General features: G+C 60.6%; 1 protein-coding gene across 5 annotated transcripts; it reads left to right on the top strand.

The window, feature by feature from the left end:
* Positions 1-1,981: 1,981 nt before the first annotated feature.
* On the top strand, positions 1,982-24,688 carry CLCN7 (chloride voltage-gated channel 7). 5 transcript variants are annotated; one of them, XM_032327113.1, is made up of 25 exons: positions 1,982-2,219; positions 8,994-9,065; positions 12,422-12,493; positions 12,615-12,680; positions 13,109-13,241; positions 13,472-13,581; positions 14,100-14,180; positions 15,021-15,083; positions 15,175-15,258; positions 16,054-16,147; positions 16,346-16,410; positions 16,893-17,009; positions 17,671-17,725; positions 18,177-18,237; positions 18,674-18,812; positions 19,620-19,713; positions 20,783-20,952; positions 22,178-22,229; positions 22,468-22,595; positions 22,752-22,837; positions 23,053-23,182; positions 23,687-23,746; positions 23,822-23,998; positions 24,162-24,242; positions 24,500-24,688. In XM_032327113.1, exons 1-25 carry the CDS (start codon positions 2,067-2,069, stop codon positions 24,584-24,586), a joined length of 2,430 nt encoding a protein of 809 aa, XP_032183004.1. In that variant the 5' UTR covers positions 1,982-2,066; the 3' UTR covers positions 24,587-24,688. The 5 variants fall into 5 exon arrangements, with proteins under 5 accessions (XP_032183004.1, XP_032183000.1, XP_032183003.1 ...); XM_032327109.1 differs by lacking the exon at positions 8,994-9,065; XM_032327112.1 differs by lacking the exons at positions 1,982-2,219; positions 8,994-9,065 and adding an exon at positions 5,992-6,137.
* Positions 24,689-25,417: the final 729 nt, after the last annotated feature.

Here is a 25,417-nt window from a genome sequence, read left to right on the forward strand (position 1 = left end):
AGGGAACACTGGTAATCTCCTTCTTCAGAGACAGCAGGGTCCCCAGCATAAAAAGACCACACAGGGTACTATTTCCGGGCCCTCCCCTTCTTGTGGGTACTTTTAACGCCTGGGGTACCCAGGATGGCCCACCATTTATAGCAGCATTCCCCTACAAGTCCACAGACCCTAAAGCCGCAGGAATAGGGCAGAGACAGCAAGCCACATTCATACTCGGGAAGCTTTGTGGGGAGTGGGATTCCAGGAGGACAGAGTGGGCTGGGGAAGGGCTTGGAGTCAGGGCTGAGACAGCTTCAGGGAGAGCTCTGGTCACTGAGAATTTGGTCTGTCCAGCAAGACAAGGGAAGCCATGCACGGTTTGAAGCAGGGCAGTCTGAACACAAAACTCGAGCAATTGGCCATCCCCACAGGGTCAGTTTCCCCACTCCCTGCCCAACCTTGCATTCTGAAGCCTGACCACCTGTGGTCCATCAAACCCTATCTATGACCTGAGCCTGTTGTGTTTCCAGGTAAGGACAGCATGACCCTGAGGTGCCCTTCTCATGCTACAGAGTCTGGGGCCTAGTGAGAAGCTGGGGCTGGCTTCTTCCTCCCCACCCCATGCCCTCAGCCTGTTTATCCTCCAGAAGGACCACTCGGCCCGCACAAGTGCAGTCAGACCCCTCATCTGTCTGACAGTTTTGGCCTTCGGGACTGGCCACAGAGATGCCCCCCGACCTCCAGCAGGAACCCCTTCTCCAGTCCAGTCGGGCATCCATGCCCAGCCCCAGCCCACCTGAGCCTCACAGCTGGTGTGCCAGGCCACAGCTGGGGGCCGTCACACTGCCCCGGTCCATCACTCCAGAGGATAAAGCCAGATGACACGAATGAGAAAACACCCTTTTTGGAAAGAACCTTGTTCTCGGAATTTCCAAAAGAGCATTGCACAGTCATCGTAGGGAAAATTCAAAACCCTGTCCCACTTCTCTTATTCTAGTTTTCGTTCTGATTTCGAGTTATGTGGGGGGAGGGGCTCTATTCCTTTCTCAGCCTCAGAGCCTCTGAAACACCCCATAAACTATTTTCTTTTGACAAGTTTCATACCTAACAACAGAAGTTGCAAGACGAACACATTGTGGTCATACAGGTTGGGCCTAGCCTGACCGCGTCAGCACCCAGCCACATCTGGTCCCCTCTGTCACTGGCTCCCGTCCCCATGATGGTGGAGGTGCCCGTCCCAGCCCATCCCCCGCATAAGCCCCGTGTCTCCTGAGAACAAGGACTTTTCCTGCGGTGACCCCAAGACAATGTTCACCTTGGGCAGGGAACCGGGCAATCCCCCCACCCAGCCCAGTGCACGCCCAAGGTCTGCCAGTCGTCCCAGCGAGGCCGGAGCCGCCGGGAGCCTTCAGCTGTCCTGTCCCTTCAACCCCATCACGGAGGGCGGTCCTGGCCCTTCGCGGCGGAGCACAGCCGCCTAGCAGGGTGTGTGCAATTGCCCGGTGGTGAGGGACGCCATGCCCCAGAGCCGCGCGTCCTCGTCAGCACAAGCCCCGGGAGGCCCGGGCGGTGCTCAGCCTGTCCTGGGCTCCGGGGGGCATGCGCGGGGCTTCCAAAGTCCTACATGATTATAGAAGACATGATTTCTTCCCCTTCCCGCTTGTCGGTAACGTGCAGGCAGATGCCGAGACCGCGCACGGGGTCCGCACGCAGCGGACCTGCCCGGACGGTGGAGGACCCGCCTGCGACCGGTCGTTCCTCCCGCGCCGCCACCTGCTCTGGGAGGGACAGCCTGCCCGCCTTCCTCCCCCTTCCTCCTGTCCAGTCCTCGCGGATCCCGGCTCCCTTCTCCGTTCTCGGGGACCCGGTCCCCGCTGGTCACCTGAGCGGCGGTGGAGCACCCTCCGCCCCAGACGGCACTGGGGCGCGGCACTACAACTCCCAGAAGGCCCCCGCGCGTATGACCCCGCGCGGCCGCCGTTGTGCCTCAAGTGCGCAGGCCTCGCGGGTCACGTGGGCGCGGCGCGGGTCACGAGAACAAACACCCGGTCGCCGCGCTTCCCGGGCCGGGCCGTCTGCCGCGGACCATGGCTAACGTGTCTAAGAAGGTGTCGTGGTCCGGCCGCGACCTGGACGACGACGAGGCGGCGCCGCTGCTGCGGAGGACGGCGCGGCCCGGGGCGCCGGCCGGGGAGAGCACGCCGCTCTTGAACGGGGCCGGGCCGGCGGCCTCCCGTCAGGTGAGGCCAGTCCGTCGGGAGAGCCCCGGGCCCGCGCTTCAGTCTCCCCGCGCCGGGAGCCGGCCTCGCCGTGGCGGGCATGGACCAGGCCCTCCGCGCCGCTCGCACTCGGGGGTCAGCGGCTCTGGCATGCGGAGGGTGGCTCCCTCGCCGGTGGCCTTGTGCCTGGCCGGTGCTGACCGGCGCGTCGGTGCTCCGATCGCCACCCGGTGAAGAGGAGGGGATGCGCCGCGGTCGGGCGCGGGAATGGGCCCGGGGTCGTCTTCCGCACGTGGCAGCGCTGGCCTCGGAATCGAGGCCCTGGGGCTCTGGGGTCTCGGGAGGGAGGAAGCTCGGGGCCGGGTGGCTGCGGGGCTCGAGGAGCAGGCCGAGCTCACCGTGACCCTGTGCTCCGAGTGCGCACGAGCTGCCGGCCGCCGGCTGCTCTCGGTAGTGCGGCGCTCTGCGGGCCCCTTCTCTGCACGCGTCCGTGCGGGGCGATCTTAGGGGTGGTGGGTGTCTCCACCGCGTTTTCCTCACCCGTTACGCGACGGGAGAGCGTGCAGACCCGCGCTCTAAGCAACAGGTCAGAGCGGTTGCGCCGCTCGGTGACTCGGGTTGCGGCTTTGCAAGCGTGCACGGGTGTTGTGTTCATTTTGAGTTAATGAGCTGTTTCTCTTCGTCGCTTGGTCTTACTCTGCTTTTGGTTGTTATTCTTGTTCCTTTTTTCTTCTCTGTCTGTCCATTAACCATTGGAACAGTCCTCAAAAAGCGGGAAGGAGGCAAACGTCTGGCCGTTTCTGTAGGGCTTATCCCCAGGTTGCCTCCCTCCCTTGGAAATGCATGAGCGTGAAAGTGCAGGTCTACTCTTTGAGTGGCATCTTGTTCGGAAATGCCCTCTGTTATCTACACGAGAAGTGACCTGAAATGGCTAATTTGGAGGGGAGGGCCTTAAGGGTGCTTTGTTATTTTCTTCTTGGAACATTATTTTTTCCTTCTAAAAGAAAGTAGCCTAGGGTCTATGAAAGGGAATCGTGAAACTGGCTTTAAGAGTCGACAGGGAAAGCGCTAGAAACATTGAGGTGGAATTTGGGTTTATCTCAGGACTGAATGTGTGTTTCCCACTTTGCAAGTTGACCAAAGGAGTTGGCTTTTTTTTTTTTTTAAAGAAGAGTCTTTTGAACTCTTAAAAAAAATCATCGTTAAAAACTGTTTGCAGGGGCGCCTGGGTGGCTCAGTGGGTTAAGCCGCTGCCTTCAGCTCAGGTCATGATCTCAGAGTCCTGGGATCGAGTCCCGCATCGGGCTCTCTGCTCAGCGGGGAGCCTGCTTCCTCCTCTCTGCCTGCCTCTCTGCCTGCTTGTGATCTCTCTCTGTCAAATAAATAAATAAAATCTTAAAAAAAAAAAAAAAAAAAAAAAACTGTTTGCAAACTATTGCGCATTTGTGTTTAGTAACACCTGACTAGCTTCTCTTAAACAACTGAAAAAGAATTACTATGCACATACTGTGTGCCTGGCTGCCTGCAGTTTACCCAGAACAGAGGTGCAGAAGCAGCTTCCTTCCTACTGGCTGCAGGCTCATGGAGAAGCACGCCTGGTGCTCTGTGAAGACTGAGGGGCTCCAAGGGCAGGAGAGGTACCATTGGGGTCCAGTCTTGAGTGCAAGACACACAGGCAGTCCGACAGGTGGGAAAGAATGGAGAGCGTGCATGGGATCCTCTGTGAGTTTGGAAAGTAGATCGGAGTGGGGAGAGAGGTAGGTCAGACCTGTAGGGGACAGCTCTTGGCTTTGAATCCAGCTTTCTCTCAGGGGGAGTCCTGCAGGAAGCTAGAGATTTCAGTCTTCAGGGATCATGCAGACCGATGGCAAGGGGGAAACCGCTCTGCACCCCAGGAGGCAAGCCCCGCGGCCTCTGCTGCCTCAGGGTGACCCCCTGCAGGAAGGTGAATGTGTGTGTGTGCCGCTCTGAGCAGTGCCCGTCCTGGCTGGTGGATGGTGGCCACTCCGTGGGTTAGTACCGGAGACAGCATGAAAGTGACGGTCTTTGGGTTATTGCTCACCAGGTGACCCCACTGGCAGCTGATGGGATTCCTTGATGCCAGCTTTCTTGTGGGGAAGGTGTGCTCTGGGCTCGCAGGGCAAGTTCAGAGTTGGGCTCGGGGGCACCCTAGCTCTGCAGCAGACAGTGGCCTGTGAGGTGCTGCCAGTCGGGGGCCATTGGAACTAAAAGGACACCCCGGACCAACAACCATCCTATGGACACGTCCTAGTGACTCTGACATGGGAGCTCATCTTGGCAACCTCCCGGCCCTTTGGGGTTTCTTGCCCGACACCCAGAGTGGGATGGTGGTGGCGTGGGCACAGCAGAGCCGGCCAGCCTCCTGACGCTGTTGCTTGGGGAGGCATGTGCCGTGTGGCTGCCTGGCAGGCTGCTGAGTGCCCCACGGGGAGAAGCATGGCCCTGGGCAGGAGAGACTGCTGGCCGCCCTGAGCTAAGCCTCCACCTGCCCAGGAGCAGCTGTTCAGAGGCCCCTGTGGGCTGCTCTTCCCTTTGTCAGGCCCCTGGGCCCAACATGCTGGAGCAGGGGGTCATGGTGAGTTACCAGAGCGTCACTGCCATTCAGCCGCTAGGAGAGGGTGAGGTCAGCCAGCAAGTCATTGTCATGTGTGTGGGCAGCGGGAAGCGGAGCATTTCCAGAGCTTCTGCAGGGAATTCTTAGGCAGAAACAGACGCTCTGGAGGCGGAGTGTGGGATAGCCGTGGAGTTGGTGACTGTGGGACGTTTCCAGGGCCCACGGCTTCGGGAAGCTCCTCCTGAGACACTTGGCAGCACGGGGTGGGGGTAGGACTCTCAGGTTTAGAATCTGTTCTAAGGATCCAGCTTCTTTGGGAACTGGCTTACTTCTGTGTCCTGCCCGTACAGCTGGGGCCCCAGACCGCAGCCTGGAGTGCCAGGGGCAGTGGAGGCGGCGCTCATGGGTGGCTCATCTGTCGTCCTCACCGGCCCCTCGAGCTGTGCTCTGCAGTAAGCGAGCACCCCATCTTCCTCCGAGGTGGCTCTTAGCACCGGGCTCAGCTCCTCCTGGAGGTCCCTCCTCGCTCTCTGCCCACCCATGGGGTGGTCTGCCTGAGGGCTGCCCAGGTCTGTGTCCCTCCTGCCTTTGGTTTCACCTGTGCGGGGTCAGTGAGAGCTGAGGGACAGGACTGGGCCCAGGCCTAGACTGAGAGTCCTGGGACTGCGCCCCCCCACCCCCACAGCGCAGTCCTTCTCCTCACTGGGGTGGGGTTCAGCCTGCAGGCCTCCTCGTCAGCCTGACCTCACAGGCTTCCTCACGTTTGCAGTTACCCTGTTCATGGGCGTCTGTGTGCTTAGCCTGGAAGCCTGTGGCTGCTGGAGCCCCGTGTCCTCCGTGCTGAGCGTGGAGCCTGGCAGCTGCGGGAACACACACCAGTCCAGCGGGACAGGTCATGGCATTGGGATTGTTTGTAAACTTGGTTTTACTGTGAGTGAGAACATACAACAGAATTCACCGCCATGACCAGCGCACAGCTCCCTGCACTCAGAGGCCTGCGTGCTGTTGTGTAACTGTCCCGCCAGCTCCCTGGGGAACTGGGCCGCCTTGCACAACTGAAACTGTCCCCATGAAACACCCAGCTCCCGCCCCTACCCAGGCCCTGGGGCCCACCCTTCTGCTTTCCCTCTCTGTAAACCTGACTGTTCTAGAAGTCTCACACTGTGGCATGTGTGTCTTTTTGTGACAGGCGGCTTTCTTCAACATAATGTGCCCGAGGCTCGTCCCTGTTCCCCGTGGTAGCAGGTTGCAGAATTTCCTTCCTTTTCAAGGCCCTGCGACCTTCTGCTGCCCGGGTGGGCCCTGGCCGGTTTTCCGACTCATCTGTCAGGGGACGCTGGTGTCGTTTCCAGCCCTTGGCTGATGTGAGTCACATGGGTTCCCACGTCCAGGGGTTGGATCCCTGGGTCACGTGGTCATCCCGTGTCTTTGAGGACATGCCAGGGGTCGGATCGCTGGGGCACGTGGTCGTCCCACACTGTTCTCCACAGCTGCTGTGCCGCCGTGCACCATCCAGCGTGCTTCCGGCCCCCTCCCTGGCTCGCGCTGCGCTGGGGGCGGCATGTCCTTGTGGTTCGGCTGCTGGTGTCAAGTGTGTTTTCATGTGCTTATTGGCTGTGCGTGTGTCACCGTTGGAGACGTGTCTTCAGGTCCTCTGCCCACTGTTTCTTTTCTTTTCTTTTTTTTTTTTCCCCCCACTGTTTCTTACCAGGTTGTTTTATTGATTTCAGTTCCTGACGTGAGGCAGGTGTTAACTCCTTTCGGGTGCGCGATCTGTAGTACGTTCTCCCGTTATGCGGGCTGCCTTTCCTTCCACTCTGTTGTCTCCCGTGACACACAGAAGTTTCTCAGTTTGCTGTGGCCATCCCGTTTTTTAATGTTTACAGATAAGCGTGGATTTGCAGGAAGTTGACAAGGCCACACAGAGAGGGCCTATGCGCCTTCCCCAGGTTCCTCCATGGCTTCCGGCCAACAAAACGGTAGCACCGCGTGGACACTGGGACGTCAGCATGGGCACGTGGGCACCCTCTGCCCTTGACCTTGTGTCTGCATCCGTGCTACCGTGGTCAGCGTGCAGAACGCGGACCTCAGCACGGAGCTCTCTTGTCCTGCCTCTAGGTCGCCCCTCCTGCACCCAACCCGCTCCCATTCCCCCGGGCCCGACGTTTTGAGGTCGGGTCAGTGCGCCTGCTCAGTGTGTAATTTGTGGGATTGGCCACTTTTCCTCGGCATCAGTCCCCAGAGCCTCTGTCTGGCCTCTAGTACGTGTTGTAGTTTGAGGAGCTGGTACGTGATCTAACCTGTGTTCAAGGGGAAGACACAGACACCTCGAGGAGATCACTGAGCTCTAAATCAGCTTGCTTCACCACAAAAGATATTTCCTGGAAGATGCACGTACAGCCCAAAGAGAGAAGCGGAGGGGGGGGAGGGGGGGAGAGGGATGGGCTGCCACCTCCCGGTCGAGGCATGCCCTCCTGGGGTGCCACCCTGCCCTGCTGGCGTCCTCTGGTCAGGGGCTGAGGGCCTGTATCCCCTGAGCCAGTAAGTCTGTGCCGACTAGACTGTTTGTTTTTTTTTTTCTTTTGGAAGATTTTATTTGTTAGCGAGAAAAAGAGAGCAGGGACAGAGGAAGAAGCAGGCTGCGGGTAGGGAGTCCTGTGTGGGACTCGATCCCGGGACCCCGGGATCATGACCTGAGTGGAAGGCAGATGCTTCGTTGACTGACAGGGGACAGGCATCCCCTGACCTGACCGTTCTTGTCACACCTCTCCCAAGGCTGCCGCGTGGCTCTTGGAAACTGCAGAGGCGAGAGGAGATGTGTGATGGGTCCTGACTTTGGGTCCCTTGTTCGGAGGGGTGACGGTCCCATGTAACCGAGCTTCTTTCCTGGTCACTGGTGGGGGCGTTGGAAGTGACCAAACAGCCTTTCTCTACGGCTCCATCTGCCGGTTCGGGGTGTGGATCCCGTCACACTGTCCACGTGGCCTGGCCTTGCTCAGTAGGGTCTGTCCATCTGTGCACCCTGTCTGGCTGGCCGGTCTGTGTGTACAGACACATCCCCGGGGATGTGCATTTGGTGTTGCTGTGGCCAGGCTGCGGGCTGGGTGGTGGCCCAGACCCCTTCCTGCTCACACGTGTCCTGTCAGTGGAGCGGAGGTGGCAGCCAGCTTGAGAACGGGGGTTCCTTGCGGGGCCGGCACAGTGGCCAGCAGGGCTAGTTCTCCTGGAGTCGGCGGTTTGGGGACACTGTCGGTGTTTTTAAAGAGAAATGGGTTTCTTTCCGCCACCCCCGGTCTCTGGCTCTTGGTATGCGTGTGTGAAGGGCGCCCACCTGTGCGCGGGGAGCATGGCGATGCCCGCGTGCACACGCGGCTCAGAAGGCCCCCTGGTGGGGCAAGCATGTGCAGCCTGGCTGCGGACTGTGCATACCGCAGCGCCCTGCTTGGGCAGTTGGTACGTCAGGCGCGGCGAGAGGTCGGGCGAGAACACGTGCAGCGACACACGGGGACGCAAGTGCTGCCGTCACGGGGCTCCTGTTCCCACGTGAGGGGTCCCAGCAGGGAGACTGGCGCTGTGGGGTGCAGGGCGAGCTGACTGCTGAGCTGCTGGTGTGCTGGGAGGAGGGTCATCTGCTCCCGGCTGAACCCATGGGGCTGTGGTTCCGGGGGCCGGTATGGGTGTCACAGTCATGGAGGGCCGCAGGGTAAACGACAGGGCACCCAGCTCCACCTGCGCTGCCGAGGAACCCCGGGTCAGGCTTCCATGCAGCATCTGGGATGTACCGACCCCGATCGAAACAGGTTTCACGGCAACGCACACCTGCTGGGCGCCTGTGTTCTGCTTCCCAGGCCTCTGCCATGCAGTGCGTGTGAGGACAGTCACGTGCCTGCCTGTCTGTCCCCGGGGACTGACGGGAGTGTGGCTGTGTGTCTGGAGGGCCTGCCTGGAAGCCGGGGACGGCTCGCTGCCTGCCGGAGCCCCTCAGTCTCATGATGAGGGGACTCGGGAAGTGGCTTGGGTGGGGGAACCTGGGCGTGGGCGACCTTCCAATCTCATCCCCAGGGTTGGCAGGTGTCTGCCGTTTCGGCCGTGTCTTAGGCCAAGGTAATAGGGGGCCCTGTGGGGTGAAGAAGGCCTGGGCTCATGCAGAGTCTGGACTTGTCTGGGGTCCGGCACTGGTCACATGACCTGCGGCTGAGCACCCGCAATCTCTCTTCCAGTCGCCACGTTCAGCATTCTTCCGGGTTGGACAGATGAGCAACGTGGAGCTAGACGATGAGCTGCTCGACCCAGTGAGTAGTAGATTCACTCCACCCTGCAGCTCTCAGCCCCTGCCCACCCCCAGGAAGGTCGCGGCCCGCTCTTGTGGAGGTGCTGAGCAGAGCGCAGGGGTAAACAGCGAACAGGAAGGCGATGGACAGCAAGCGAGGCAGTGTAGAGCTCGGGGACAGGTACAGGCAGCTCTGTCCGGAGCGAGAAGGCAGGTGCGGGCAGTTCCGTGCAGAGTGGGAGGGCAGGTGCGGGCAGTCTCTGCAGAGCTGGGGGACAAAATGATGAGCAGACCGTGGGTCCCCAGAGCCTGGGCAACCAAGGAAGTTGGCTCCGAGGGTCTGTGTCCCCTGAGGCTGATCTACATGAGCAGAGATGGGGCAAGTGCATGCAGGAGGTTGCCCTGAGCCTGTCCTATGCAAATGCAGGAAGCAAGGCCAGAGGAGCCGGCAGCACATGTGGGACAGGGGCCCTGAGTGGGCAGGAGGTGGGCTCTGGTGACAGGGATCTCAGGGGTCAGGGACCTTTAGACAGGGACCTTTGGACCTTTGTCCTCTTCTCCTGCCCCCGTGCCAAGCTGTGTGGTAGCTGGCAGGGAATGTTTCTTGAGCCTGCCCTGTTCTCCAGCCTTGCACTTGACTTCCTCCCCAGGGTTTTGCGGTTCTGACCTGCCCCCACTTTGATGGCCGGAGATGGCCAGCTGATCTTTCCTGCGCTGGTGGCCACGTGTATGTCTTCTTTGCAGCAATATCTCTTCACATCCTGTGCCACTCTAATCGCGTTGTTTGTATTTTTGTCGTTGGGTTACAAGAACTCTTTGTATATTAGACGCGTGTTGTTCGTCAGGTACAAAATCTGCAGACCCTGTCTTAGGGTGTCTTCTCGCTTTCTGACAGTGTTTTTGAAAGCACAGAGCCTATTTTATTTTATTTTTTAGAGAGTGGGGAGGTGCAGTAGGGGTAGAGGGAGAGGGAGATGGAATCTGGAGCGGGTTCCAGGCCCATCGCAGAGCCCGACACAGGGACACAGGGCTTGATCTCACGACCCTGGGATCATGACCTGAGCCGAAATCAAGAGTAGGACGCTCAGCCGACTGTGCCCCCCAGGTGCTTTCCCACAAAAGCTTTGATTGTAAGTACATCAAGTTGTCTATTGTGTTGTTGGTGCCGTGCTGTTGGCGTCGTGTTGAAGAAGCCACTGCCTAGCCCAAGGTCATAAAGATTTTCTGTTTTCTTCTGAGAGTTCTCTGACTTTAGACCTTTGATCCATTTTTCACCGATCTTGTGTTCAGTGGAGAAAAAAGGTATGAGCTCATTCGCATGTGGGTGTCTGGACTCCCAGGACCCTCTCTCTGAAAAACCAGTCTTTCCTAATGAGTCATCTAGGCACCGTCTTAGAGAACCAGTTGGCCGTGAACACGAGGGTTTCTCTCGGGGCTCTGCTTCTCTTGCACTGATGCCCATGTCTGTCCTTGTCCCCGGGCCATGCCCTCTGGAGGACTAGGTCTTTAGTGGTGAGTTTTGAAACTAGGAAGTGAGAGTCCTCCAGCTTTGTTTTCCTTTTGCCTTTTCTGTAAGATTTTATTTACTTATTTTGAGAGAGTGCATGAGCACAAGCAGGGGGAGCGGCAGGCAGAGGGAGAAGCAGACTCCCTGCTGGGCAAGGAGCCCGACACAGGGCTTGATCTCAGGACCCCGGGATCATGACTTGAGCTGAACGCAGACGCTTCACCGGCTGAACCCCCCAGGTGCCCCTGTTCTCCTTTTTTAGGGTCGTTTTGGCTGCATTTCTGTGTGGTTTCAGGGCTGCCCGCCGCGGCTTCACGCCCAGTCTCCTGACGGAAGGACGCAGCATCCTTCGGTTCATTCTCGCCTCCCACTCCTCCCGGCAGCGCTCTGTGGTTGTCAGTGTACATGTGTTCCTCCATCAAGTGTATCTGGGGAATACACTTCAGTTATTTTATTCTCGCTCCTTTTGTCACTGCAGTTCTCTGGATTTCCTTCCTGGCTGTGCTTGCAGGCATGTGGAAAAGCCCGTGGGTTTGCGCACCAGCCTTCTGTCCTGCGGTCTTTTTGAGCACGTTATTCTGATAATTTCTTAGCATATTTTTGGGGATTTTGTGTATGTGAGGTCATGTCATCTACCAATAGTGAGTTTCATTTCTTCCTTTCTGCTCTGGATGCCTGTTATCTCTTCTTGCCTCCCTGCCATGGTTGGAGCTCCAGGGCCATATGGAGCAGGCGGGGCCCGGGCAGGTGTCCTTGTCGTGTTCCTGATCTGAGGGGAGAAGCTTCCGTCTCTCACCGTCGACTGGGACGCTCGCCGTGGGGTTTTCCTAGACACCCCGATCAGGCTGAGGAGGTTCTTTCTGTTCTTACTCTGTTACGTATTCTTGTCTTGAAGGAGTGTTAGATGTTTGTTAGATCCTTTTTCTGAGTCTGTTGAGATAATCGTGAGGACTTTGTCCTTTATCCTGTCGCAGCGGTGTTGAGGGTCGTGAGTACCACACTGCAGATGCCGAACATGTGGGTTTCCTCAGCAGTTCGCTCTCCCGTCCTCTGCAGACAGCAGCTGGGTGTCCTACAGCTTAACTCAGTTCTGACACCATCTGCCAGGCATGAGTGCAGACCCCCTCCCCAGGCTGCCAGCCGGGTCCCACGAGACCGCCCCCATGTCCAGGCTGTCACCAGCTGTAAGTCAGGGTTCCAGACCTCCTTGTCCAGCCATAATTTGCTAGAACGGCTCACAGAACTCAGGGAAACTGGTTCATTGTCAAGGACAGGACCCGGGAACAGCAGAAGGAAGACACCCACAGGGCGGGCGGGGTGTGGAAGGAGCACGGGGCTTCCAGGCCCTGGCCCCTGCCGGCACCCCTATGTGCCTGGAGGCTCCCATACCCTAAGAATGGAAGCATTCTTAGGGGGCCTCAGGGCTGATGGGCTCCTCAGTCGTGGGTGATAGGCTCAGTCTCAGCCCCTCCCCCTCTGCAGAGGTCACGGGTCAGGGTGTGGAGCTGAGAATCTGCCCTCTGGTCAGCCTTGATCTCTCTGGCTGGCAGCCCCCACCGGTCCCTGAGCACACAGGGAACACCCTCTAGAGAGGCCACAGGATTTCAGACGTGGGGGCAGCACCTGGGACACAGACCAGGAACATGTTTCCCACAGTTCCACAAACACCATGTCACTTGAGTTCCGGTGGGATGTTACTTGAGTTAGCTGGGATGATCCTGACCTGCCCGTGGTGCCGCAGGGCATGGGCCTGCACTTGCAGCCTCCTGGCTTCGTGGGACACACGGACATGTGCCCCCCGCCCCTTTTCCTTGCTCTGTTCCTGCGTATGCTGGTTGTCAAGTGTGCAGCTCTGCTTCTTCCTTCTGCAGGAGACGGACCCCCCTCACCCTTTCCCCAAGGAGATCCCGCACAACGAGAAGCTGTTGTCCCTCAAGTATGAGGTGGGCCTTCTCCCTCGCCGCCCCCACCCCATGCAGACCCTCGCCCCCTCGCCCCTCCCCCTTCTGCCCTATGACCCAGGAGCACCGGGGTCAGCTGTGTGTCTTGTGTGCCTTCCTGCAGAGCTTGGACTACGACAACAGTGAGAACCAGCTGTTCCTGGAGGAGGAGAGGCGCATCAACCACACGGTGAGTCTGCGCTGGGTGTCCTCGCCATGCACCCTGCTCTCAGCTGCCCTCGTGCTGCCCCCTGGCCTGGGTGCGGCCCCCTCCCACCCCCTCTGGGGTCCTCCAGCCTCCGATCCTGGTTTGTGTCCTGGAGCCAGAGACACCTAGGGACAGGGATGGGAGTGGGTGTGTTAGGTGGGTGTGATGGAGGAGGACAGGCAGTCGTCAGCTGGGTGCCTGGGCTATCAGCCACTGACTATGAACTGGTGGGGAAGGTCCACCGCCTCTGAGACGTTGACCAGAGGCTGCCTTCCCTGGATGCGGGGTCCCGCACGCATTGCACTGGTGGTGGCCTGCAGAACCCCTGGGGCTGGATGCACCGTGTCCAGAGGGGCCTGTGGTGGAGGCGCCCACACCGTGCCTGTTTCTGATGGTTGCCCTCCCCGCAGGCCTTCCGGACGGTAGAGATGAAGCGCTGGGTCATCTGTGCCATGATTGGAATCCTCACGGGCCTTGTGGCCTGCTTCATTGACATCGTGGTAGAGAACGTGGCTGGCATGAAGTACAAGGTCGTCAAGGACAGTATCCTTTGTCCGAAGTCCCCGGCAGAGAAGGCGGCGCGGGCTCCACCGGGTGGGGCTCTGCAGCTCTGAGCCGGCTAGCGGTGAGGCCTCCCTGCCGGGCACGTTTGCCATCCTCACGGGGGAGGTATGGCTGCGTGGGGGCATCGGGGGCCAGGGTGGTGCTCCAGGCCCAGGAGGGCAGCGGGCAGGCCAGGGGTGAAGCAGCCGGTTGTCCTTGATGAGCACCAGATATCGACAAGTTCACGGAGAGGGGCGGGCTCTCCTTCTCCCTTTTGCTGTGGGCCACGCTGAACTCCGCGTTCGTGCTCGTGGGCTCTGCAATCGTCGCCTTTGTGGAGGTACGGCCGCCAGGGAGCTCCTGTGGGAGGGAACCCTGAAGCCTGTGCCAGCAAGGTCCACGCGGCTACACTGGCAGGGCCTCTGGTGCAGACATTCCGTGTTCTGGCAAAGCAGAAGGCGCCCAGGGTGGGCGGGGCCTCAGCAGCAGGGCTGGTCCGGGTGGAAGGGAGCACCCCTTCCTGGACTTCTCCCAGAAGCCTCCATTCCTGTGGCCTGCCTCTCTCTTGGCTTCTCCCCTGCCATGAGTGTAGCATCCGGAAGCTTCTATCTGCAGTGCCCGTTCCCCACCCCTGGGACACTGGGCCTCTTTTCCGCTCAATTCCCGACCCCTCCCATGGCCTGCTCCCCGTTCCCCACCATCATCACTGCCTCTGGAATAAGAGGAAGCAGGAGAGGAACCCAGCTCCATGGGCAGCTGTCCTGTCCCGGGCACCGTGTGGCCCTGTCCGCTGGGACCCGTGGGGGCTGTAGCACCGCCGTCGCTTGGCCTGCTCAGTGCTGATCTCTCTCCTTCCAGCCGGTTGCCGCTGGCAGCGGGATCCCCCAGATCAAGTGCTTCCTGAACGGGGTGAAGATCCCCCACGTGGTCCGGCTCAAGGTGAGGCCCGGAGGCCGCGCCGGGCGGGAGCTACGGTGGGTCCCCGAGTGCCTCTGGGACTTGACCAGACACTCCATGTGCTGCCCATGAGCGTGGGTGTGCATTTCACGTAAACCTGCTTCAGAAGGGGCTAGAATTTTCTCTTACATATTGTAAATTATGTACTTGTGCTTAAACGGGGCGGCAGCTGGGCTCACCAGCTGTGTGGAATGTGTCCGTATATTCTGCGTGGTAGTTAGTATCTCAAGGTCAGAATAGCTCTGTTGGAGTGGTAGGTACCCTTTCCGTGAGTTTTTTCCTGTTTTTGTAGTTTTCCTTAACGTTCTGCTTAATATTCTTGACAGCGCCCTAATTCTGAAGAGATTGGGGCATCTAGGAGCGTAGTTCCTCCGTGGCCATCTCCAGGTGTCGGGTCGGCATGCCTCAGGCGGAGGCTTCTCTTGGCTTGTCCGGGGCGGGGTGCTCCCGGGGCCCTGGGCTGTGTCCCGGGGGTGAGGACCGGCGGTGGCAGCCTGAGGAGCAGGGCTTGTACCCGCCACATGCAGCGGGGTCCCCCTGGTGGGCGCAGGGTCAGCAAACACACCTGGGCTGTGTCTAGTGAAGCAGAAGCTGCTGCTTCCGGCTTTCAGGGGTGCACAACTTCTCGGGATGAGAGATTTGAAGGTTCGAGAAGAATCAGCCGGAGCCCCATGCCTAGGATGCCCATTGTGCGGCGGCCTTCCTGTGTGCCTGCCTTGTGTCATGGGTTCTGAGCTGGGCACTTGGTCGGATTGTGCTACACGCTCTCGGACTATACGCGGCCTTTCTTCAGAGACTTGACATGCCTTCCTTTGTGTTTAGACCCTCGTGATCAAAGTGTCCGGCGTGATCTTGTCCGTGGTGGGCGGACTGGCAGTGGGAAAGGTAACGGAACCCTGCTTGCTGCCGGTGACCCGAGGCCACTTAGTTCTCTCAGAGCCACACTTGTCTGAGGGCGGCTGTCCTGTGCTTCCAGGAGGGGCCGATGATTCACTCGGGCTCCGTCATTGCCGCTGGAATTTCCCAGGGGAGGTCGACGTCGCTGAAGCGAGATTTCAAGGTGCGTGCCCCGTCCCGGCGTGGACCGCCCCGATGTGCCCAGGACCACGGCCTTGCCCACAGCCGTGCCAGAGGCACATGGGGCCTCGGAGGAGGTCAGGGCGGCTCATGTGACGAGTGAAGACCCTGCACTTCCAAGATCTGTTTCACAGCAATTTGCCACGTTTCCTCCCAAAGTCACCAGCATCCTGACGGGTGTTGCACTGACTTTACACGGGAATTCAGATGTTTGCGGTCTTTACAGGACAGTCTTGGGTTTTTTTTTTTGTTTTTTTTTAAAGTGTATTTATTTGAGAGAGACACGGCAAGAGAGGGAACACAAGCAGGAGAAGTGGGAGAGGGGGAAGCAGGCTTCCCACTGAGCAGAGAGTCTGATGCGGGGCTCGATCCCAGGACCCCGGGATCATTACCTGAGCTGAAGGCAGACGCTCAATGACTGAGCCCTCTAGGGACCCCCAGTCTTGTGTTTTTATATCAAGCACGTGTCTTCAGCATCTCTTCTGTTTGGTTTTAGTCCGGTGTTCCGTGGGGTTTTGAGGTGTCTGGTGGGTCTTAGGTGGTCTGTAAAGGTTCCCCAGTGTTGCGAGCCTCCTCCCTTGGCTGTTGGCCCATGAGGGCACCTGTGGTTCTGTGGTGCCACGACTGTTCTGTGGTCTTCATGAGTCCGCATGGGTGGACCGTCCTGAGAGCCCTCTCCCGCGGGCCTGGTGTCCCTGGTGCTCGCTGACCTTGCTGTGCTCTCAGGGGTGCCCGTGGGGAGGCTACTGAAGTGAGTCCCCGTGTCCCCCTGTTGCAGATCTTTGAGTACTTCCGCAGGGACACGGAGAAGCGGGACTTTGTCTCCGCGGGAGCTGCGGCCGGCGTGTCTGCTGCATTCGGAGCCCCCGTGGGTGAGGAGGGCGGAAGCTGTGGTCCCTCCCGTGTGGGAGAGGGGTCTTGCTGTTTGCAGACTCTGGGGGAGGAGGAGGGTGCAGGCATGTGGCCCAACAGGCCTGGCGACTGCCTCTGCCTGTCTTGGTGCCCTGGGGTCACGGGCTCCCCGGTGTGTCCTGGGGAGCACGTCAGGGCTGGGCTGCTTGCCGTTCCAGGTGGGGTCCTGTTCAGCCTGGAGGAGGGTGCCTCGTTCTGGAACCAGTTCCTGACGTGGAGAATAGTAAGTGCCTGCAGAGGGCCACTCCATCAGGCAGTGCTGTCACCTGGCCTCCGTTCACTCGAGGGACGTCTGGCTCTTGGCCCGCACTGTGGTGCCTTCCCCTGGGGTCTCCAGTTGGCTGTGCTGGGAGCCGTGCTCCTATGGGGCTGCTGTGGCCGACTCTGCCCATCGCCCGACCTGAGCTGCTTGCTGTCCTCCCGCCTCGTGTGCTCCCCCGGCAGCCATGGGCCTTGTTCACACCTTGTCGCCCCCTTCATGGGCCCACCCAGACCCCACCGCACATGTCTTCCCTCAGCTTCGTCACGGCTTGGCCCCAGCACACGCTCGCCCAGCAAGGGGGGGCCAGGCACCTCCTGGATGACGGGAGGGGAGGGTCCCCTCCCATCTCCCCAGCTCCTGGCCTTCCGGCCCCAGGGCCTCCCAACTCCCCCGCCTCAGGCATGCTTGGCTCTGACGGTGCCCATGTTCCTCTCTGCCCACAGTTCTTTGCTTCTATGATTTCCACGTTCACCCTGAATTTCGTTCTGAGCATTTACCATGGAAACATATGGGACCTGTCCAGCCCAGGGCTTATCAATTTTGGGAGATTTGACACAGAGGTAATACACTGTGCTCTCTTGTCGTCTTGCTTTCTCTGGCTGGGGTCATGGTCACACACTTGAGGTTCATCCTGAGAGTGTGGGCTTTTGGGGAACATTTGCTCTTCGCTGCAGGGTTGAGCTCTTGGTTGTAAGTGCTGGGGGCCTGGAGGGGACGTAGGGAAGCTCACAGCTGACCTACCTGTGCAGGTCCGGAAGCCTGACACTGCTGGGGCGTCTGGGTGGTCTGCTGAGGCCACGGGCCCAGGGTGCTCATATGGTCGTGTCCACGGAGCACGTGGGTGCTGTGCACTAGGACCCTGCTCCCATGGGCGCCGCACATAATGGACACAGCAGAGCCCTCGGGTCACTTGGGGTCACAAGATGTATTCCTGGGGTTCTTCCTCACTTGTTCACTTGTGCCCCCCTGACTGCTGTTTGGCGAAAGCTCAGGCCGTCCCCACCTTCAGGTGGACGAAGACCCCGGCCGGGAGCAGGCAAAAGCCCTTAGAGGGAGCGTGGTGTGCTCGGAAGCGCCGTGCCTCTGTCCTGCGGACCCCTGTAGTCTGCATGAAAGTGTCGGATGGCCTGTGCGTGGGCCGATGGCGGGCCGTGTCCTTGCTCACGTCAGAGTGCAGAGGGCCGGCGGTGTTCCCACGGGCACTCGTTCTCTCCTCCGCAGACGATGGTGTACACGATCCACGAGATTCCCATCTTCATCGCCATGGGCGTAGTGGGTAAGGGCTGTCCCATGAAGGACCGCTTCCCATCCCCCCTACTCAGGTGGGGGCGGAAACTTCCAGCGGGGTCAGTGTGTGGTGGGATCCGGGCCTGCCAGACCACAGGCCTGGCTCAGCTTTGACGCGGCTGTGGCCCCCACAGCCAGGGAGCTGTCCTCCCATGCTCTGCCCTGTGCACATACCCCTGGGAGGGAGCCCACAGCCGGAAGACTGGAGCTCTCCCCCCGCTGGAGAAGCCCCTCGGTGGGTGCCCCTCTACAGTAGAATGAGCTCTGGACAGCACTTCTCACTCTGAAAAACCTCCTGCCCCCCGAAGGAAGGCAAAGCTTTTGAGAAATCCACTTGTGCGTGTGCTGGGCTGTGCTGACATACAGCACACAGTCGCACAGACCCTGTCCTCCTGTCCTTTCTCCCGTGTCCCTTACACGCTGTCCCCTCCTGGTCCTAGGTGGTATTCTTGGCGCCGTGTTCAATGCCTTGAATTACTGGCTGACAATGTTTCGAATCAGGTGAGAAGCCTTTGTTTTGTGCACCCGGGGTTTTCGAAATGGGCATGTTGTGGGCTCTGTGCCCGTGGGGTTGCATGGAAGGCCACATGCTGACAGCCCTCCTTGTCAGTGGTTCATGTGTCGGGAGGCCTGGGAGGCCCTGAGCCAGGGGACACTCAGGCCTGGAGAGCAGTTCTGGGAGGTTTCGGGTTTCTCAAAATCTTTGGGTGGGCCCTGGGCTTGAGGAGGCACTTCTGCGTTCTCGTTCTCTTGCCTGGACTTAAAATGCTGTTGGCGGCGCCCAGGAGATGACCCGGTGACTGTGTGCTCTGCATCACCCTCTGTCACCCCATCCTGTCCTGTGACAAGCTCTCCTGAGACACTGACTCCAGGTGCCACCACAGCTGTTCAGCTGTGCAGCTGTCCTGAGGCCGGTCCATCCTGCTGTTTGCTCTAGGTACATCCACCGGCCCTGCCTCCAGGTGATCGAGGCCATGCTGGTGGCCGCAGTGACGGCCACGGTCGCCTTCGTGCTGATTTACTCATCCCGAGACTGCCAGCCCTTGCAGGGGAGCTCTGTGTCCTACCCCCTCCAGGTAGGAGGCCCAGGTCCAGTGGGTGGGTCTGTCAGGCGGAATGGGGCCAGAGGGTGGCCAGAAGCTGAAATCCGGCTCAAGTGGGCTTCCTGGGCCTGCTAGGCATCAGGAGAGCAGAAGTTACAGTGGGTGGGTTCTCCCTGGTCCTCCTCCCAGATTAGCATTCCTCCTGGGTCACACGGGGACTTCAGAATGGGGGATAGGGGGGTGTTATAGGTGTGGACCCGAGAAGCCCCAAACATGCACAGACCTGCCACGGCATGGCCACAGCATGGCCACGGCCCACCTGGCAAACTGACCAGCAAAATGGGGTTTGTCCGTAAGTGGGTGTGTTTGGCTGTGGAAAGAGCCAACACTCTGATACGCCAGGCCGTGGCTGAAGCTCAGAAGCACCTTGGACATGGGCCAGACAGAACGGCCCGAGTGCGTGTGATGCTCTGTGTGCAAGATGCCCAGAATCGGCAAAGCCATGGAGGCCGGGCAGATGTCTGATGTCCAGGGCTGGGGGGTACCTAGGGGTCACAGAACCCGCCCCGCTCAGCCTGAGAGGGCTCAGCCCGCTGGCTCCAGGGCTCAGGTGCCGGCTGTGGAGCCCCAGAGACCCCGTGTGCCCCAGCAACAGACTCCCTGTCCGGCCAGGCTCCTGTGGACTGGCCCCGCAGGCTGGACCTGCCTCTGGAGCCCTCGCCGTCCCTGGGCCTGGCTCTTGGCGTCCTGCCTCTCTGAGGCCACGACCTGAGCCAACCGTCACATCGTGGACACCAGGACCAGTCCACCCACTGGACGTTCTCTTTCCTGACCTCGCAGCTCTTCTGTGCAGACGGCGAGTACAACTCCATGGCCGCCGCCTTCTTCAACACCCCGGAGAAGAGCGTGGTCAGCCTCTTCCACGACCCCCCAGGTGCGTGCCTGAGCTCCATGCCATCAGCCACATGGGGGGTCTTGGCCCCTCCAGCCTGGTCTGAGACCGACATGCAGTCCCTGGGCCTGAGGGTTCCCTTCCAGCCAGTGTGCCCCAAGGGCAGAGGTCAACACCCTTGCCATTGTGGCGAGTGCGCTGGCGAAGGGGGTGGGAGCTCGGGTAGGCCAGGGCCTTCCCCTCCTAGAGGGCAGCTGCTGTCTCCATCGGTGATGATGTTCCTGTCTCCCACCGAGTTTCCCTCTGGGAGCTGCTTGCATGGGCGGTCTCCAGCCCGGTGACACTCACTGGCCACTGCATCTTCTTTCTAAGTGACCTCCACCCCAACGATGGGGCTTAGACGCACTCTCCCCCAACTGAGCTGGCCGCGTGCCCCCAGCTGCACTCATTTTTAATTAAAAAAACAGGTTGTCAAGTGTAGAGCGCTCCTTTTCAGCGCGTCTGCCATGGTGCTGCTGTGCGCAGTGGCTCGCCTCCGCCCATGGCACCAGGCCCACGAGGGCGGCTGCTGTGTGCACCTGTGGAAGCCAGGAGGTGGTCATTCTATGACATCATTTCACCTTTTCCGTTTGGGGCTCTTTTAGGCCATCTCTAATTGCTCCCTGCTGTGAACAGGGTCACTGAGAACTTTCTAGTTTGTCTCTGTACACGCGCAGCAGGTCCATGCGATTTAGCGGGAAGGTTTAAACACGGGGTGAGGCTGAGCCCTTGGTGCCCTGGGCCAGGCTGTTGGGCAGACAGCAATTTCCTGGACTGGGTGGTCCCAGGTTTGGGTGGGTTTCTTTTGGCGCCTGGAAGTGTCTGCCCTAGATTGATGCCTGGCGGTCTACCTCCCCTGGTGTCCAGGGGTCCGCACGTCCTTCCCTTGGCCTCAGGTCAGCCCCACCTGCCAGGCCGTTGTCCTCTTGCCTCAGGGACTAGGCCTCCAAGATTCTCACTATGGCCCCTGAGGATGGGGCTACTTGGGGGCAGCGGACTGGGCAGCTGGGCCGGGTGACCATGTTCCAGATGAATCCACGTGGCAGGTCCTAGCCAGACCCCTCTCCCCTAGGCTCCTACAACCCCATGACGCTCGGCCTTTTCACCCTGGTCTACTTCTTCCTGGCCTGCTGGACCTATGGGCTGACGGTGTCCGCCGGTGTCTTCATCCCATCGCTGCTCATCGGGGCCGCCTGGGGCCGGCTCTTTGGCATTTCACTGTCCTACGTTACAGGGGCTGCGGTGAGTGTGGGCTTTTCCACACTCCAGGCCTGGGATCCAGGGCTTTCCGTGCAAGGGGACAGGTGCATCTGAGCCCCTGGTCTTTTGGCGTGGCCTCGAGTTTTCTGGCTGCTGGTGTTTGACCGAGACTGCCATCTGCAGACATGGGGCTAGAAGCATGGACCAGGGAGATACTCTGTGTGACTTGAGTGTGTGACCCAGGCGCGTGTGCCCGGCCCCTGGGGGCTAGCCTTTCTTTTTGTGTATCTTCCTTTCTCACTTCAGTCTTTGAAATAAGATTTTTTTTTTTTTTTTTTAAAGATTTTTATTTTATTTATTTGACAGAGAGAGATCACAGTAGGAGAGAGGAAGGGAAGAGATCACAGAGAGAGAGGAAGGGAAGCAGGCCCCCTGCTGAGCAGAGAGCCCGATGTGGGACTCGATCCCAGGACCCTGAGATCATGACCTGAGCCGAAGGCAGCGGCTTAACCCACTGAGCCACCCAGGCGCCCCATGAAATAAGATTTTTAAAACCGTTCAAGGAGTCAGAGTGGGTCCCCATTGCCCGCCTGCTCCCTTTTCTAGGTCTCGCCATGCCTGTGTCATGTTTCCTCCCAGGCGTGCCTCCGATTTTCCTTTCTCAGTTGAGGGGTGATTCACGTACTGTCAGGCCTCCTGCCGTGGAAGCGTGCAGCTCGGGGGCTCTCCCCGTGCGATGGTGGTCTGCGTCACGTGTCTAGCGTCATGCCTGTGTTCCTGGTGCAGTCACTGCCGTACCCAGCCCCCACAGCCGCTTGCCTGCCTTCTGTCTCCACGGGTTTGCTTGTCAAGGGCGTTTCCTGAGAGGAGTTGCACAGCGTGGCCTGTGTGTGGCTTCACTGCTGCTGGTCCACGCTGGGCCCTCTCTCTGCACACGGGGACTCTGCCGGCCTCCCTGCACACACCTGCCCTGCTTCCCTCCTCGGCACATGGAATGTGGGCTCCTGCCGTAGCTGCCGAGTTGTCCCGTATGTGCGTGTGGCCCAGATCCTTCAGGGCCTCCTGAGCGGGGTACCCCCAGGGGGTTTCCAGGCTTCTGTTGCCATAGGTGCTACTGCAGACCACATTACCTGTGTGTGTGGACGTAGGAGTTTCTTCTAGGGTTGGTGTTGCTGGGCCCAGGGCCCGCCGCGGGGGAGTCACGTATCTCGGTGGGCTTGAGAAGGGGGCTGCCATCCCTCCGACAGCTCCTCTGTCATCCCCGCAGATCTGGGCAGACCCTGGCAAATATGCCCTCATGGGAGCAGCTGCCCAGCTGGGTGAGTCCTGGCCGCCCCGTGGGTGTCCCAAGGTCAGGAGGGGGCGCCTTCTCCCTGGGGAACGGAGGGCCGCGAGTCCACCCCGTGGCATGCAGGGTCGCTGTCCCCACTCTGCAGGCTGCAGGACCAGACCACCGGGGCGAGTGGGTGGGGTGCCGGCATGGACACTGGGAGATGAGGGGGTTTGCACGGAGCGGCCTCTGTGGCTGCAGCCTCCCCTGATGACCTCCCTGGGCAGGTGGGATTGTGAGGATGACCCTCAGCCTGACTGTCATCATGATGGAGGCCACCAGCAACGTGACGTATGGCTTCCCCATCATGCTGGTCCTGATGACCGCCAAGATCGTGGGCGACATCTTCATCGAGGTGTGGCATATGGGAGGAGGCCTGCCTGCCTCCTCCCCTGCTCTGTGCGCCCCCACCCGCCCCCAGCGGGGAGCCTGAGACTGGGGGCTGGGAGGTGGGCAGCGGAGGGGTGGGAGGGGCCCTCCTCCGGTCTCAGCGCCGCCCGCCCCCCCTCAGGGCCTGTACGACATGCACATCCAGCTGCAGAGCGTGCCTTTCCTGCACTGGGAGGCTCCCGTCACCTCTCACTCGCTCACCGCCAGGTATGGCCGGCAGGGTTCAGTGGACAGCAGACATTCCTGGGAGGTTGGGGAGGGCGCACCGGTGTCTGGATGTCTGGGTGGCGGGCCCCCTGGCTCCTCGTCCCCAGTTTCCTGTGTCTGGCAGCTTCCTGCCTTTCGAGCCTCCGTCTGGGCGAGGAGAGGATATTAGTCATGTGGTCGCTTGCGGTGAGGCCACAGCAGACACTCTTGCCCAGGGAGGTGATGAGCACACCGGTCACCTGCCTGCGGAGGAGGGAGAAGGTGGGCGTCATTGTGGACATTCTCAGCAACACAGCGTCCAATCACAACGGGTTTCCTGTGGTGGAATTTGCTGGCGACAACCAGGTACCTGGGGCCCCCGGGTGCAGGCGGCTGTCCGGCCCGTACGTGTGCGTGCCTATAGCACATGGAGTGGAAACACTGTGTGGGCCCATGGATCTCACGTCCACCAGCTGCAAAGGAATGGGGTCCCGTGGCCAGGAGACCGCGGCCTGGGAGCTGCTGACTGCTGGTCAGGGCTGCCGGCACCCACGCGTTTTGGGGTCTGACTCCACGCTGTGCCGTCAGCCAGGGCGTTGGGGCGGTGACCTGTGTCGGAAGCGGTGCGGACGGATGTGGGCGGGTGGCGGGGTGGGTCTCACCATGGCCTCTGGCCGCCCCAGCCTCTGGTCAGCGATGAGCAAGTGCGGGCAAAGTGCCCGCGGCAGGCCGGCTCCAGAACTGGCAGCCACACGTTGAGGGGAGCCTGGTGGGGTTTCCTGCATTGGACGTCTGCGATCACAGCAGGGAGCCCTCGTGGCTGGAAGGGTCTCAGTCTTGGCTCCTCACAGACGAGGTCTCTTTCCACAGCCGGCCCGGCTGCAGGGCTTGATCCTGCGCTCCCAGCTCATCGTCCTCCTGAAGCACAAGGTAGCTGCTGGCCACTCGGGGGATTGGGGGCCGGGGCGGGGGGGTGGCTCGTGGCTCTGACGCCTGCTGCTGCAGGTGTTCGTGGAGCGCTCCAGCATGGGCCTGGTGCGGCGGCGGCTGAGGCTGAAGGACTTCCGAGACGCCTACCCACGCTTCCCGCCCATCCAGTCCATCCACGTGTCGCAGGACGAGCGCGAGTGCACCATGGACCTCTCGGAGTTCATGAACCCCTCGCCCTACACGGTGCCCCAGGTACTGCCACGGGCCGCGGCCGGGGATGGGCGGCTTGGGCACGTGGCTGTGGGGCAGGGGCTGGGGAGGGGGCCACCAGCGGCCCCGGGCTCTGTCGGAGGTGCCACCCTTCTCGGATGGGCCTGGCAGGGGTTGCTCAGCAGCGTGCCTGCCCCCTTTGCAGGACGCGTCCCTCCCGCGCGTGTTCAAGCTGTTCCGGGCTCTCGGCCTCCGGCACCTGGTGGTAGTGGACAACTGCAACCAGGTGAGTGGCCGCAGTATCCTGGCTGCCCTGGTCGCACTTGGGCGCGTGACTGTGGGGCACGGGCAGGGGAGAGGCCACGGGGATCTGCTCTCAGCCCTTGGGGGGGGGGGCGCTTGTGCAAGGCTCAATACCCAGACCGGCCAGGTGTCTGACCCTGGGGCTCCCCCTCATGGTGCTGCCCCCTGCAGGGCATGGGGCTGGGTTTCCACGACTGCAAGAGGCTGCTGCCAGCCCCTGCCCTGGCTTTGCTCCCACAGGTGGTTGGACTGGTGACCAGGAAGGACCTGGCCAGGTACCGCCTCGGGAGGGGGGGCCTGGAGGAGCTGGCCCTGGCCCAGACGTGAGCCCCGCCCCCCGCGCCCCCTCGCTCCCTGGGGCAGCGGTGGATGCGGCATCCCCCAGTACTCGGGGCACGCGTGTGTCTGTGTGTCTGTGCGCGTGTGAGATGGCGGGCGGGCCCCTTGCTGCGGCTGCGCCGTCTGCTCCCCTGCGGGCTGGCCCGGGAGGACCACGCCGTCTGCACTTCACCGGCTGGAGCCTGGGGGACTCGCAGCTGCCAAAGAGGCCCTCAGCCTTGTCCCTTCCACTCCGTCTTCAACCTTGAGGTGATGGGGCTGCACCTGGAGGCGGGCACCCTGGGGAGCAGACGCGGCAGCAGGCTCTAGAAGGAGGCCAGCTGTTTTGCAGACTTGCCACGCAGCCCTCCAGGGTCTTAGCCAGAGAGAATGCTGAGAACCATCCGTGGGTCTGAACGGCTCCGTCACCCCGACATCAGGACCGATGGCTGTCGCCTGTGTGCACCGAGAGACTGGCACTTCTGAGGAGGGGGCGGCTCCCACTGTCCTTCAAGGACCCTTGGCCCAGGGCCACTTTTTGGGGCAGCTCTGGTCCCGGTCCTGGGGCAGGTGGACTCTGGGATGGGCCAGTGGGCCTGGAGCAAGGACACTCTGCTTCTCCTGTGTCCCCAGGACCCCAGGGAACTCTTTCTGGAGGTGATTCCTTGGACTGCTTCTGAGACAAGGCTACCTGGCTGCCGCTGTGGCAGAGCCTGCGGACAGGGGCAGTCGTCCATCTTGGTTTGGGCCCGTTTTAAGGGAATGGGGCCTTCAAAAGCCAGTCCCTTCCTGGCAGGAGCCCTCTAGGGGACACAGGGTGACGAACGTTTTGGGGGCTCT

This window comes from Mustela erminea, chromosome 20 (genome assembly GCF_009829155.1).
Source record: "Mustela erminea isolate mMusErm1 chromosome 20, mMusErm1.Pri, whole genome shotgun sequence".
NCBI classification, from domain to species: domain Eukaryota; kingdom Metazoa; phylum Chordata; class Mammalia; order Carnivora; family Mustelidae; genus Mustela; species Mustela erminea.

Excerpts from the sequence above, each read along its gene's own strand:
- CLCN7 (XM_032327113.1), top strand. The coding sequence starts at position 2,067 with ATGGCTAACGTGTCTAAGAAGGTGTCGTGGTCCGGCCGCGACCTGGAC. Across the intron at positions 18,813-19,619 it reads CTGTGTCCTACCCCCTCCAG|CTCTTCTGTGCAGACGGCGA; the intron begins GTAGGAGGCCCA and ends CTGACCTCGCAG. Across the intron at positions 24,243-24,499 it reads TAGTGGACAACTGCAACCAG|GTGGTTGGACTGGTGACCAG; the intron begins GTGAGTGGCCGC and ends TTGCTCCCACAG.